A 12,007-nucleotide genomic window follows, 5' to 3' on the forward strand; every position below is an offset into this window, starting at 1 on the left:
TTGGTCCGGGAAAATCCCACATGCCACGGAGCAGCTAAGCCTGTGCGCCACAACTACCGAGCCTGTGCTCCAGAGCCTGTGAGCCCGGGTGCAAAAACTACTGAAGCCTGCGCGCCTAGAGCCGGTGCTCCCGCAACAAGAGAAGCCACTGCAATGAGAAGCCCGCGCACCGCAACAAAGAATAGCAGCCCCTGCTCCGCAACTAGAGATAGCCCGCGCATAGCAATGAAGACCCAACGCAGCCAAACATAAATAAATAATTTTAAAGGAAAAAAGAAAATCTAGTGTTTTTACACAAAGGGGACTTGAAGTGTGAGCAACACGGAATGAAGAGTGGGTCAATGACCTCGAACTCCTGGCAGAAACCGGGAATTTACAAGAGGGGTGCTTGTGACGGGGCTGCCATTTTTAGTGCGGGTCCACCGTAGCGCTGTTTTGTGCTCCATGTAGCACTCGCAGCCCAGCCGCCAGAGCCGACCAGATCTGGGTGCGTCTGGGCAGAGCTCGTGGGGCGGGGCCGAATTCCGAGAAGGGGGGGCGCAGTCGGGGTGGAGTGGGCGCGGCAAAGCAGGGCGGAATGGGCGTGACATCGAGGAGCCCCGCCCCGTCCCGCTTAGACAATGCCCCGGAGCCGCCAGACCGTCGCGCCCCCGACCCACTGTAGTACTTGAGCGCGCCTACCCGGGGACCCCTCAAAGCCAAAGCTCCAATCCCCTAGGCTTGAAGACTACGACTCTCTTCTTCACCAACTCTGTCCTCAGGGGGTGGGGCCCCAGCCAAGAGCACAGAGCTGCAAGAGTGGGGGTGGCCGCAGGAGGTGAGTCTGGTGGGAGGTGCTCCTCGGACCGTGTGTGTGGGGGGAGTTTGGGGGTGCTGGGCCCGTGCCTGCGCCGGACAGTGCAGAGGGTCGACATTTGGGTGCGGAGCTGAGTCGGGGTGGACTTTGGGAAAGATGGATCGGGAGACTGGGGCACCCGGTCCTGGCGCCCGGAGCGGTGCCTGCTCCCCAGAACCACGCCCCCCCCGTTTCCCCGCCCCTCGGATTTCGTTTTAGACCTCTCCCAGTCCTCCGGGACTCAGTCTGGTTTACACTGGGTCGCGCTAGGAACGGAGTGACCGGCCAGGGTAGAGAGGATGTTTAACTCCTTAGGCTCTAATTCCTCCCTCCTTGTCCCTCTCTCCCGTTCTCGTTCGGACACCCAGGACTTTCATCCCCCAGGTCCTGACTCTCTCCCCAGCTGTCTCCTCCTGTCCCATAACCCTTGTGGGCTCCTCGCCGCACTTCGGGCCCCTAAGGCAGCGAGCAGCAGAGGGTTAAGGGGGCGGGGCCGCTGCATTTTTTGGGAGTGAGCGCATCCTAGCGGCTGCCAAGAGGGGCGCCCGGCAGGGACCTCTCGAAGACCCCGAGCAGGGGCAACAGGTGTTTTGGAGACTAGCGATCCCGATCTCGTTCCTCGGACTTCCCCTAAAGCAGCAGACCCGCGAGGATGCGGGGTGGAGTGGGGTCGGCAGGAGAGGAAGGTCTGGAGGGGGTGGGGCGGAGTGGGAGGGGCCCCCGGAGATGGCAGGAGGAAGACCCGGGCGCTTTTAACCATCCCCCTATGCCCTTCTTTGCATGTCTCTCTCTGCCTACCCCCGTTCTGTTTCTTCTCCCAGACAGGTGAAGTTAAAAAGAGACAACTGAGAAATCAGCGCAGCCGGAGGGGGCGTCTGTGTGGATGGGATGGGGACGCCAGGGGAGGGGCTGGGCCGCTGTTCCCATGCCCTGATCCGGGGGGTCCCGGAGAGCCTGGCGTCGGGGGAGGGTGCGGGGGCTGGCCTTCCGGCTCTGGACCTAGCCAAAGCTCAGAGGGAGCATGGGGTGCTGGGGGGTAAACTGAGGCAGCGATTGGGGCTGCAGCTATTAGAACTGCCTCCTGAAGAGTCGCTGCCGCTGGGACCGCTGCTTGGTGACACCGCTGTGATCCAAGGGGATACGGCCCTAATTACGCGGCCCTGGAGCCCCGCCCGCAGGCCGGAGGTGAGCGCCTGGGCACGGGTGGGGTAGGGGGACGGGAGGATCTGGACGTCTGGGGCTTAAGGGAAGAATGGGGGTGGGAATGTCTCCGCTTCGCGCCCTCTTTTCCTGCCCTAAGGTCGATGGCGTCCGCAAAGCCCTCCAGGACCTGGGGCTCCGAATTGTGGAGATGGGGGACGAGAACGCGACGCTGGATGGCACTGATGTTCTCTTCACCGGTGAGGCTGGGGTGCCTGCACCCTGGGGCTTGGCACAGGGAAGCAGACTTTGGGAGACTGGGCCATCTCGGGCCTTGTTTCCAACCCACTCCCGCCTCATACCTCGACGGCCTCCCTGGGCTCAGGCCGGGAGTTTTTCGTAGGCCTCTCCAGGTGGACTAATCACCGAGGAGCTGAGATCGTGGCGGACACGTTCCGGGTGAGGAGCGGGACCAGCCTTGGATGCGGGGAGCAGGGAGCGGATGGGGGTCTGAGGGACCTGGGCGGGGGCGCGGGGCGGGCCGCGCTGAGGAGGAAGAAGCTGAGAGCAGCCTGTGTTTGAGGGTATCCTCTCACCCTTCCCGCGTCCCTGAATACTTTCCCTTGTTCCCCTTAGGACTTTGCCGTCTCCACGGTGCCGGTCTCGAGCCCCTCCCACCTGCGTGGCCTCTGCGGCATGGGGGGACCCCGCACTGTGGTGGCAGGTAGCAGCGAGGCTGCCCAAAAAGCTGTCAGGGTGAGAAGGGGTTGGGGCTGGGGTGGGGCAGGTTGGGGCGCGGCCAACAAAAGTGGGCGTGGCTCCGGGCCTGGGAGGCGGGGAGTTGGGAGGCTCTGAGAATTAACTCCAACCCCTACCCTCACGGAGCTGTCCATCTATGTGAAAACACGTGTGAAAACAAGAAGTTATTATAAACGGGACAGACAGCTGCAACACGGAGGAACAGGGGCAATTAACACCGTTTTCCCGAGTTTCAAGAAACTCCTTAAAGGGCACCCAAGCTGTGTCTTGAAGGATGGACAGGACCGACCCGTGGGATCGGAAGTAGGGGAGAAGTGGGTAGCAGGTGGAAAGAACTGCGTGTGAGTCCGAGGTGGAAATTAGACAAGTTAATTAAAGCGCTTAGTGCCTGACACATAGTAAGTGCTATGTGATTGCTATCATTATTATTCCACAATAATGTAACTCTGTCCCCAGCCCTTAGCGGTGGTAGGGCAGCCGGACTCAGTTTTGGAGAGGCTCTGAGCCTTGCATGCTTCCTCTCTCCTCTCCCCCAGGCAATGGCAGTGTTGACGGATCACCCCTATGCCTCCCTGACCCTCCCAGATGATGCAGCGGCTGACTGTCTCTTTCTGCGTCCTGGGCTGCCTGGTATGCCCCCTTTCCTCCTGCACCGTGGAGGCGGGGACCTGCCCAACAGCCAGGAGGTGAGAGAAGGCAGGAGCTCCACCAACAACAACAACCAGAGAAATGGGGCTCAGGCCTCCCTAGTGGGAGGAAGAAGGGGTACCTTTTCTAGAAGCCAGGGTGGGGCCACTCTAGCTGGCTGAAATGGGGCCCTGGCTGTGGGCCTTGGGGTCTTACTCCCTTCTCCCCACACACTGTCCTCCCTGCAGGCACTGCAGAAGCTCTCTGACGTCACCCTGGTACCTGTGTCCTGCTCGGAACTGGAGAAGGCAGGCGCTGGGCTCAGCTCCCTCTGCCTGGTGCTCAGCACACGCCCCCACAGCTGAGAGCCTGGCCTTGGGGTCCTGGCTGACCAGGGGCAGGGTGGCATAGGAGTAGAAGGGGAAGGAAGGTTAGATAAAGGACAGTGAATAGGTAGTAGTGGGGAGATGGCCCCAAGGTAGGGGGAGGGCATAGAGTGAGAAAAAGGATGGAGGTCACTGGGTGAATCCTCTCCTCAAGAACTAATAAAACAGAACTGACCTTTTAGACTGGGCTGCGACTGGTGTCTTACTGGGGCAGGGGGTCAAGGACAGGGCTGAAACCTGAGGTTGGGGTCAATGCTGGGAAGGAGGCCTCCTTCATTCATCAAACCTCCTTCATTCATCAGGCCTCCTTCATTCATCATTCAGTGCTCACTGACTCATTGTCCAGCCCTGTCATAGCTGCTTGGGCACAAGACGGACAGGGCAGAGAAAAAATATGGGTGAATCACTCACTGAATTTATCTAAATGTCAGATGATTCAGAGACTGGAGGATCAACAGCCCATCCCTAGTTGATAGGAGGAAATGACATTTCCAGGGATATTCATTTTCACTCATTTACTGAGGCTTAGCGGTGATATAAAAAGGGTCAGTCTCCTGATATCAGGGGACTCACGTGAAAATTTCTTATAAATTGAAATACAGGTTGTAATGGAACAATTCACAGGAGGCTGTTGCTATGAGAGAAATAAGGGGGCTCCCTAGGGCATCAGAGTGTATGCAGGGGTGGGCAAAGTGGGTCAGAAATAGCTTCCCAGCAAAGGCTACACTTGAACTGAGTCCTGAGGATAAATAAGAATTAGCCAGGCAGATAGTGGGGAGGAGGCAAAGGCTAATCCAGGAAGAAGGAATTGCACTGGGCAAAGGCGCATTTGGGGGCTGGGGAGAATTTCTCTAAGGCTGTCCTGTTCTAGGCACTGAGTGACAGAGATGAGCCTGGAGAGTAAGTAGAGTACTGTAGCACCTTGAACCCAAAGCTGAGGCCCAAGGGCCCAGAGCTGAAATACTGCTGAAATATAGGCTGTCAGGAGCAGGTTGGCATTTGGGGAGAATACCTCTAGTTTCAGGGAGGAGAACAAGGGCAGGAAGATGAGGTGGGGCTATGGGTAATCCAGGGAGGAAATAAAGAGTACATTCAGGTGGCAGTGCTGGGTGTGAAAAGGGTGTGGATTTGACAGTGACATTAAAATAGAAAGACAGGACTTGGTTTATCGTGTGGGAGTGAGAGGAAGGAGGTCTACATGACTCTCCATTTCTGGCTTGGGCAATGGGGTTGATCAAGAGAGAATGCAGAGGAGGAAGGATTAAGTAAGTGGCTTGGGAGATGACAGTGAGTTGGCTTTTGGACCTGCTGTGTGCAGAATGCCTAGGGCCAGCCAGGCAGGGATGTCTGAGGGACAGTTTGGAAATCTCGTATCAGAGATCTGAACTGGAGAGAGTTATGGATGTTGCTTGCACAGAAAAAGGCTGAGGACTGGCTGTGGATGACAGCATCCCAGGAGAGGGGGAAGGCAGATAAAGAAAAAGACAAACCTGGAATGGTGGAGAATACTGCAGGGGTAGGGAGCAAGGATGAGGAGTCTAGAAGGAAGACAACAGCATTAAAGAAAAACAGCTTAAATAAGAGCGATCAAAGGCCAAGCCAGATGAATGCTAATAAATGTCTAGTGGGTGTGGTTATTAGGACATCACTGGCAATCTCATGGCGAGCACGTGAGCAGTGGGAGTGGAGTGAAGAGAAAAATGGAAGAGACAGGTGTAGGCCCTTGGTTCAAAGAGCTTGACTGTGGAGAGAAGGGAAGAGATAGGGCAAAAATCTAGGAGCTGTTGATGTCTTAAGATAGGGAGACAGGGCTTGATCAGGTTTAAGGACATCAGTGGTGAAGGAGACCTGGAAGCTGTGTGAGAGATGGGGACCAAAATCAGCAGCAGAGATAGCCTGGATCCTCCGTCTCCTGACTCCCAGTCTAGTGCTCATTTCTATCCCATGGTGCCTTCCTTTTCCAGGTGAAGGGCCAAGAAGGGGAGGGGTGTTATGGAGAGCTGGGAGCCCCCAGCTTGTGAGGTAGTAAGGGCTTCCTTTCGAACTACAACCGCATAGGTGGTGGAGGCATCAGCAGGGACCACTGGGGACAGTCGGCAGGATCTTCTGAGGGCCGTATGATCCAGGTCTGCGTAGAGCAGGCTCTGAAAGGTGGGGAGGAAGGTAGGAGGGTCTCAGATGTCTGACTCCCTTGGGGATCCAAGCCTCTGTCTTTCTTGGTCCACTTTACTCACGGGTTCTGGCCAGCCCCCATCCCACCCCCAAACCTTTACCGGCTCCTGGTCCAGGTCCCCTGCAATCTTGGGCTCTTCCTCCTCTACTGGCCTCTGGGGCTCCGCTTTCACGAATGGAACTATGTGGGGGGGGACAGAGCTGAAGGATTGAGAGAAGGTGACCAACTTGTCTGCTCCCAGCAAGGGCTCAGACTCAGGAATTGGGTGGGGAATGTGCGGGGAAGGCAAATGGGGTGGAGTTAGTCTCACCAAATCTGGGGGGTGGTCGAGGCGGGTGAGGGGGCGAGCGCCTGTAGGGGATGGATAAGCGTCTCTAAGAACTAGGTTCCCACCCGCACAGATAGTTCCGCCCACGCTTGGAGCCAGCTCGGCCTCTAGCTTGGCTTCCTTAGCTAGGGCTCCACCCACCAGCGCATGGCCTCGCCCGCAAGTTCCGACCTCCCCCATTCGTCTCCGAACCACACCCGAGGGCTCCCGATGTAGTTTTGGCCCGCGAAAGTTCTGGGCCTGCCCCTCCCGCCTCTGGTCGAGAGCCTTTCAACCAGGCCCCGCCCCTAGAGCTCACCTGCGCAGCCAACAGGCCCAGCCCAGTACTCCGAGTCCCAGCACCAGCCCAGCGCCCAGCAGCGGGATTAGAGTCTGGGGATACACGGACCCTGCGGGAACGTTGGAAGCGGGGTAGCGGTGGATGCCGAGGTCAGGGTGCGGGGACAGAGAGCTAGCTCCGCCACTCAGGAACCCCCAGACCAGGCTTCCTCCCTGACGGGGGCGTGTGTCTGAGTTAGGTCCCCTTTGTGTGAAGGCCTGGACCTACCGTGGGTAGGCCCCGGAGCTCTGCAATAGGCCCGGTCCCCCAGCACGTGAAGCTCCGTACGGCTCTCGTTCTCTTGGCGGCCCTTGCAGATAAAGGTGCCCGAGTCCCCCGCGCTCAGGAGTAGCTCCAGCCGCCGGATATCAAGGTCCAGGGCACGTAGGCGGCCAGCAAAGGGCTGGACGGGAGACACGGTGGGGGTCCCGTTCGGTGAGGCCAACAAGATCGCGCGGCGTCCTTTGGACAGGCCTTTGCAAGCCGGGAATCTAGGTGCCCAGACCCAGCGGGTGGGTTGCGAGACCCCTACGCAGGAGAGATTCACCCGGTCCCCGGGGTGGCCGTCCAGTGAAGCTAGGGGAGGCGGGGGGGGGGGTTGCGGGTGACGGTGGTCAAGGCAAGTCCACAGAGCAAGACGCCCCTCCCCCTTACGCCTTTTCCCTCTCCTCTACCCTCCCGCCAGCCTGGATCTTCCCATACACATCTCATCCCCCCCACTACCCGCACCAGGTCTCCTCCTCCTCCTGCCTCAGTCTTTCCTCGCCCATTCCCGACTTTCCTGGGATGGCTTACCCCCGGGGTTCCCCTGGGCCCTCGACAGCAGCAGCGGCAGCAGCTGCAGAACCAAGGCCATGGCTGCGATGTGGTGGGAAGAGGAGGCCAGTGAATCAGCGAAGGAGACCGGAGGGAAATCAGAGGGGGGTGGAGGGGGAGACCGCAGGTCTGGGGGCTCCGATAAGGGGTGGGGGAGGGGCCACCAGCTGCCCACATCCCTCTGGGAATCCTTGCAGGCAGGTTCACAGCCCTCAACCAATGCTCACTTAGAATTCATGCTGGGGCCCTTTACACAAGCACTTTAGCAGACTTTAACTCTTTTTTTTTTTTTTTTTGGCTGTGTTGGGTCTTTGTTTCTGTGCGAGGGCTTTCTCTAGTTGCACCGAGCGGGGGCCACTCTTCATCGCGGTGCGCGGGCCTCTCACTATCGCGGCCTCTCTTGTTGCGGAGCACAGGCTCCAGATGCGCAGGCTCAGCAGTTGTGGCTCACGGGCGTAGTTGCTCTGCGGCATGTGGGACCTTCCCAGACCAGGGCTCGAACCCGTGTCCCCTGCATTAGCAGGCAGATTCTCAACCACTGCGCCACCAGGGAAGACCTTGACTTTTTTTTTTTTTTTTTTTTTTGCGGTACGCGGGCCTCTCACTGTTGTGACCTCTCCCGTTGCGGAGCACAGGCTCCGGACGCGCAGGCTCAGCGGCCATGGCTCATGGGCCCAGCTGCTCCGCGGCATGTGGGATCTTCCCGGACCGGGGCACGAATCCGTGTCCCCTGCATCGGCAGGCGGACTCTCAACCACTGCGCCGCCAGGGAAGCCCTTGACTTTAACTCTTGAAGCATAGCAGTTGCCGGGAACACCACAGTTTCTGGATCTTGGCTGTCTGAATTCAAATCTCGACTTCACCTTCTAGCTGCGTGATGTGCGCAAGTCGCTTAACCTTTCTGGGCCTGCTTGCTCATCCGTAAAATGGGAATAAAAGCACCTACCTCGCAGAGTATTGTGAGAACTAAATAAAGTCATACCCAGTAAATGCCTAGAACAATGGCAAAGACATAGGAGTACTATATGCTTGCCATTATTACTATTTCTATTCTTATTTTAGCTGCTACCTCACCCCTCTGTGCCCACTTCATCCCTCCCGGCCCAAGGTGGCCCGCCCAAATTGGCAGGTTTTGATTGGGGAGGTGCTTTGGAGCAGGTGCACAGCCCCACACCCAGGACTTCATCAGCCCTCACTGCACTGGAGCAACCAAGGCCAGGCCAAGCCCAGGTGGAGCCAGGATGAGGTCCTGAGAACCTTCAAGGGGCCTGAGGCAGCCCCTCCCTAACAGGCAGCTCCAGCCCATGCCTCTGCTGCTTTGACATCACAGAAGCTCTTGGTCACATCACAAATCGTACTCCTCCATCCTGTGGCTGAGGAGGGGTTGGGAAAACTAAGTGGACTGAGATTAATTTGGTGCTCAATTTCTGCCCACATACCCCTACCAATGCCCCCCAGGGAGCAAAATTTTGCAGTCAGCTTGGGCCACACCCCATTGTCCATTTCCCAGGAACCAGAAGACACTGCCACCACCACAGCCACTGTAACATCACAGAGGCCTTTGGTGATACTTCTTCAGAGGACTGGGCAGATAGGGATGTTACTCCTGGGGGCCAGGAGGGTGTGTCTTGGACTGAAACCAAGAACCAAAATGGAGTTGGCCACTAGTGCACCTACCTACCCTCCCCACCTCTCTCTGCCATCCCCATCCCTACTGCCCCACTGGGTCCCGCTTAGCCCGTCCCTAAATGGGGAAGGAGGGGCCACCAAAGGCCAGGTAGGGCGGGACTGTTGTGCCTATAAATTCCAAAAAGGCCACTCAACTCCCAGAGCAGGATCCCTGGAATTCTACTCTGTCAGCTGCTGCTGTTGCTACCGTTCTCAGGACCCTCACCATGAAAGGCCTTCTGCTGATCACCTTGTCTTCTCTGCTCTGCTGGGTCTCAGGTGAGCACCTGGGGGCCCCGAGGACCTGGTTCACCTGGTTAGGACTTTTACACCCTGCCCCAGGCACTGCCTTACACTACCCGCTACTCAAGATCCCAAGCGCCCCCAGACTGGCTCAGCTCTCCTGTGCCCCGCTGTGACAGGGTCCTTGCTCTGTTTCTCAAGGACCCGTGTCTCCATCTTCCGACTCTTCCCCACCTCCAAGACGCACTCTTCTAACCTGCCCAGGGTTCCAGGTCCCCTGTTCCCCACTCCTTGGAAACCCTGATATCCAGTTCCCCTGCCAGCCCCACTCTGATACAGAACTCTCCAGGATCCAGCTTACCTGCTTTCTCCTCTCACCACCTGCACTCAGCCAGGGCGTCCTCCCAGAAATCTAGGCAACCAGTCTGGGGCTTCTTTTGCGACCCCTCCTCCCATCTACTCCATCAGGGACTTTGTGCTCAGTCCCTCGAGCAGTGGCCTTTCCTAGATCGCCCCCCTGCTCCTCCCTGAGGTGCATACCTCCAGGAACACAAGCTTTCTGGAGGGCTCCAGTGACCTCTCAGAACCTCCCAGGGAACCAGGGAGATTTCCCGGCCTTCTAGGGAGGGAATGCCAAGGTTGCTCACCCTCAGGGTGAGGTGGGTTTCACTGAGGTGCAGTCACCAGGCTCCTCCACCCACTGACTGAACCCTTCCGTCCCTCAAACCTTGAATCGGATGCGGCAGAAACGTTCGGGGTGCCAGCTTCTGCCTTTCTGCACCCATCCTCTCCATTTTGGCAAAGTGCTCGGATGGATTCTGATGCTCTGTCTCCCAGATACTTCTCCTTTCTGTCAGAGAGCTACCGGGGTGGGAGGATTCAGTTCAAGTCTGGTTCCTCTTCCCATGCTCTTGGCGGCCCCAGGAGGTGAAGAATACATTGCTAATCTGGCCCCAGGTGGCTTTCTTGCCAGCCTCAAGTTCCAAGCCATTTCTGCAAGTGTTGTAACCACCATGATTTTTACTTTTAAGGTTTCTTCCTATTTCAAGACTCCATCTGTGACCTCTTCTGAATTCCTTCATCTCCTCCCTCGCCACCTCCATTCCTTCCCCGTGGTATTCTCACATTTCATCTGTCCCCAGCCCCATTGTTGGTAACTCTGCATCTCTAGACTCATCTCCAGATGGGGTGGAGTGAAGGAAGATATTTAGGGTGTGGGCCATTCACAGAGCAACTCCACCCTCACCCAACTTGCATTTTTTCTGCATCACTCACCCTCTCTGTCCCTACCAGAACAAACAGGTCAGAATACCTACTTGATTGGCTCTTCTCCACCGTGCCCACCAGCTGGGCTCATCCCCAGGTGAGTCAGACATTCCGTCACTTCAGCCCGACTTGTGTCTTCCCAGCTGACATTCGCTGTCACTCCTGCTACAAGGTCCCTTTGCTGGGCTGTGTGGACCGGCAGTTCTGCCACCTGGAACCAGGACAGCAATGCCTGACAACAAATGTGTACCTCGGTAACATTCCTTTCTTCAGTGGGGAGAGGGGCCCAGTGGGAGACTCTATGGCTGGGGCTGAGGTGGAACAGAGAATTACAGCAGTGATAATATTTGGCCAAGGATTATTACGTGCCAGGCACCATCCTACGTCTTTACAAGGATTGTTTCAATTAATGCTCATGACAGCCCTATGAAGTGTGGGTGCTATTATTATAATGAGAAAACAGCCTCAAAAAGAGACAGTAACAGGTCCAAAGCCTCATGGGCAGCAAGTGATAGGACCAGGATTGGGGTGAGGGGCAGGGTAAGGAAGTGCAGGAGAAAGGTTAGACTGAGAAGAGATCCAGAAGGGGAAGACCAAGGGCAGAGTTGGGAAGGAAGGAAGCCTGGGTGGGGTGCACGGGTGGGGAGGTGGACACAGGCATGCCAGGTGCCCATCTTAACTGTCCCCACTGCCCCCTCCTAACCCCAGGGAAGATGTGGGTTTTCTCCAACCTACGCTGTGGCACACCAGAAGAGCCCTGTCGGGAGGCCTTCAACCAAACCAACCACAAGCTAGGCCTGACCTATAACACCACCTGCTGCAACAAGGACAACTGCAATAACCCAGCCCCTCGGCCCACCCCGGCCCTGGCCCTTGTCCTCCTTACCTCCTTGGCTGGCCTTAGCCTCTGGCTGTTGCACTGAGACTCGCTCCATGGCTGCCCCTCCTCCCACCTGCCTTAGCCTCTCTTCTTGTGTCTTCGTATCCTCTGCTTCCTTTTGCTCAGAAAAGCATTTCTCCAGACCCTTCACATTTCTTTAATTAGACGGTGGTCCCCCGATCCATCCTTCCATCCCACACCCTCCACTCTGCTTCTCTGGAGTCTCTTTCCATTTCCCTTGACACCACTCCAGATCCTCCATCGTCTCCTAGAAGGGCTCCGCACTTTGCCTCCTGAACTCCCCTGTGCCCTATGTGAGGAGGGATTGGAATCTGGGCCTGAAATGGGGTTTCTGTCCTGTCCCCAGTGAAGGCTCCCAGGAAGGACCTGATGACCTCACTGTATGAGCTGATTCTCCAAACCCTGGCTCCTATATGTACCTCATCCCCTTGCTCACCCCTTTCCATTTTGAGTAATAAATGTCTGTATATGATCAATTGTGTATCAGAAGATCTATTGTCAGAGGCGCCCTCCCAGGAAATAACACTCTCAGCCCTCACACTCACC

At 57.0% G+C, this 12,007-nt stretch overlaps 3 protein-coding genes across 8 annotated transcripts; 2 read left to right on the forward strand and 1 right to left on the reverse strand.

Moving 5' to 3' along the window:
- The first annotated feature begins 592 nt into the window (after nt 1-592).
- DDAH2 (DDAH family member 2, ADMA-independent) lies at nt 593-3,934 on the forward strand. Of its 3 annotated transcripts, none has more exons than XM_060163254.1 (7): nt 593-817; nt 1,657-2,020; nt 2,136-2,235; nt 2,361-2,434; nt 2,612-2,731; nt 3,271-3,364; nt 3,610-3,934. In XM_060163254.1, the coding sequence occupies exons 2-7, from the start codon at nt 1,724-1,726 to the stop codon at nt 3,627-3,629; spliced, it is 705 nt and encodes a 234-aa protein (XP_060019237.1). In that variant the 5' UTR covers nt 593-817; nt 1,657-1,723; the 3' UTR covers nt 3,630-3,934. The 3 variants fall into 3 exon arrangements, with proteins under 3 accessions (XP_060019237.1, XP_060019234.1, XP_060019236.1); XM_060163251.1 differs by having other exon boundaries at nt 596-817; nt 3,271-3,420; XM_060163253.1 differs by lacking the exon at nt 593-817 and adding an exon at nt 946-1,521 and having other exon boundaries at nt 3,271-3,420.
- A 195-nt stretch (nt 3,935-4,129) lies between these two features.
- On the reverse strand, nt 4,130-7,475 carry MPIG6B (megakaryocyte and platelet inhibitory receptor G6b). Of its 3 annotated transcripts, none has more exons than XM_060163255.1 (6): nt 7,363-7,475; nt 6,796-7,143; nt 6,547-6,637; nt 6,231-6,271; nt 6,021-6,100; nt 4,130-5,891 (listed from the first exon to the last, which is right to left on the reverse strand). In XM_060163255.1, exons 1-6 carry the CDS (start codon nt 7,421-7,423, stop codon nt 5,685-5,687), a joined length of 828 nt encoding a protein of 275 aa, XP_060019238.1. In that variant the 5' UTR covers nt 7,424-7,475; the 3' UTR covers nt 4,130-5,684. The 3 variants fall into 3 exon arrangements, with proteins under 3 accessions (XP_060019238.1, XP_060019241.1, XP_060019239.1); XM_060163256.1 differs by having other exon boundaries at nt 5,818-5,891; nt 6,021-6,167; XM_060163258.1 differs by lacking the exon at nt 6,547-6,637 and having other exon boundaries at nt 6,021-6,146.
- Nucleotides 7,476-9,163: 1,688 nt separating this feature from the next.
- LY6G6C (lymphocyte antigen 6 family member G6C) lies at nt 9,164-11,933 on the forward strand. 2 transcript variants are annotated; one of them, XM_060164235.1, is made up of 3 exons: nt 9,164-9,325; nt 10,690-10,814; nt 11,269-11,933. In XM_060164235.1, exons 1-3 carry the CDS (start codon nt 9,279-9,281, stop codon nt 11,481-11,483), a joined length of 387 nt encoding a protein of 128 aa, XP_060020218.1. In that variant the 5' UTR covers nt 9,164-9,278; the 3' UTR covers nt 11,484-11,933. The 2 variants fall into 2 exon arrangements, with proteins under 2 accessions (XP_060020218.1, XP_060020219.1); XM_060164236.1 differs by having other exon boundaries at nt 9,175-9,330; nt 10,704-10,814.
- Nucleotides 11,934-12,007: the final 74 nt, after the last annotated feature.

The sequence above is a fragment of the Lagenorhynchus albirostris genome, chromosome 10, assembly GCF_949774975.1.
Source record: "Lagenorhynchus albirostris chromosome 10, mLagAlb1.1, whole genome shotgun sequence".
Lineage (NCBI taxonomy): Eukaryota > Metazoa > Chordata > Mammalia > Artiodactyla > Delphinidae > Lagenorhynchus > Lagenorhynchus albirostris.

Excerpts from the sequence above, each read along its gene's own strand:
- DDAH2 (XM_060163251.1), top strand. The coding sequence starts at position 1,724 with ATGGGGACGCCAGGGGAGGGGCTGGGCCGCTGTTCCCATGCCCTGATC. Across the intron at positions 2,021-2,135 it reads GCCCCGCCCGCAGGCCGGAG|GTCGATGGCGTCCGCAAAGC; the intron begins GTGAGCGCCTGG and ends TCCTGCCCTAAG. Across the intron at positions 2,435-2,611 it reads TCGTGGCGGACACGTTCCGG|GACTTTGCCGTCTCCACGGT; the intron begins GTGAGGAGCGGG and ends TGTTCCCCTTAG.
- MPIG6B (XM_060163255.1), bottom strand. The coding sequence starts at position 7,423 with ATGGCCTTGGTTCTGCAGCTGCTGCCGCTGCTGCTGTCGAGGGCCCAG. Across the intron at positions 6,638-6,795 it reads AGCTCCGGGGCCTACCCACG|GGTCCGTGTATCCCCAGACT; the intron begins GTAGGTCCAGGC and ends ACGTTCCCGCAG. Across the intron at positions 6,101-6,230 it reads TCGACCACCCCCCAGATTTG|TTCCATTCGTGAAAGCGGAG; the intron begins GTGAGACTAACT and ends CCCCCCACATAG.
- LY6G6C (XM_060164235.1), top strand. The coding sequence starts at position 9,279 with ATGAAAGGCCTTCTGCTGATCACCTTGTCTTCTCTGCTCTGCTGGGT. Across the intron at positions 9,326-10,689 it reads TCTTCTCTGCTCTGCTGGGT|TTGTGTCTTCCCAGCTGACA; the intron begins CTCAGGTGAGCA and ends CTTCAGCCCGAC. Across the intron at positions 10,815-11,268 it reads GACAACAAATGTGTACCTCG|GGAAGATGTGGGTTTTCTCC; the intron begins GTAACATTCCTT and ends TCCTAACCCCAG.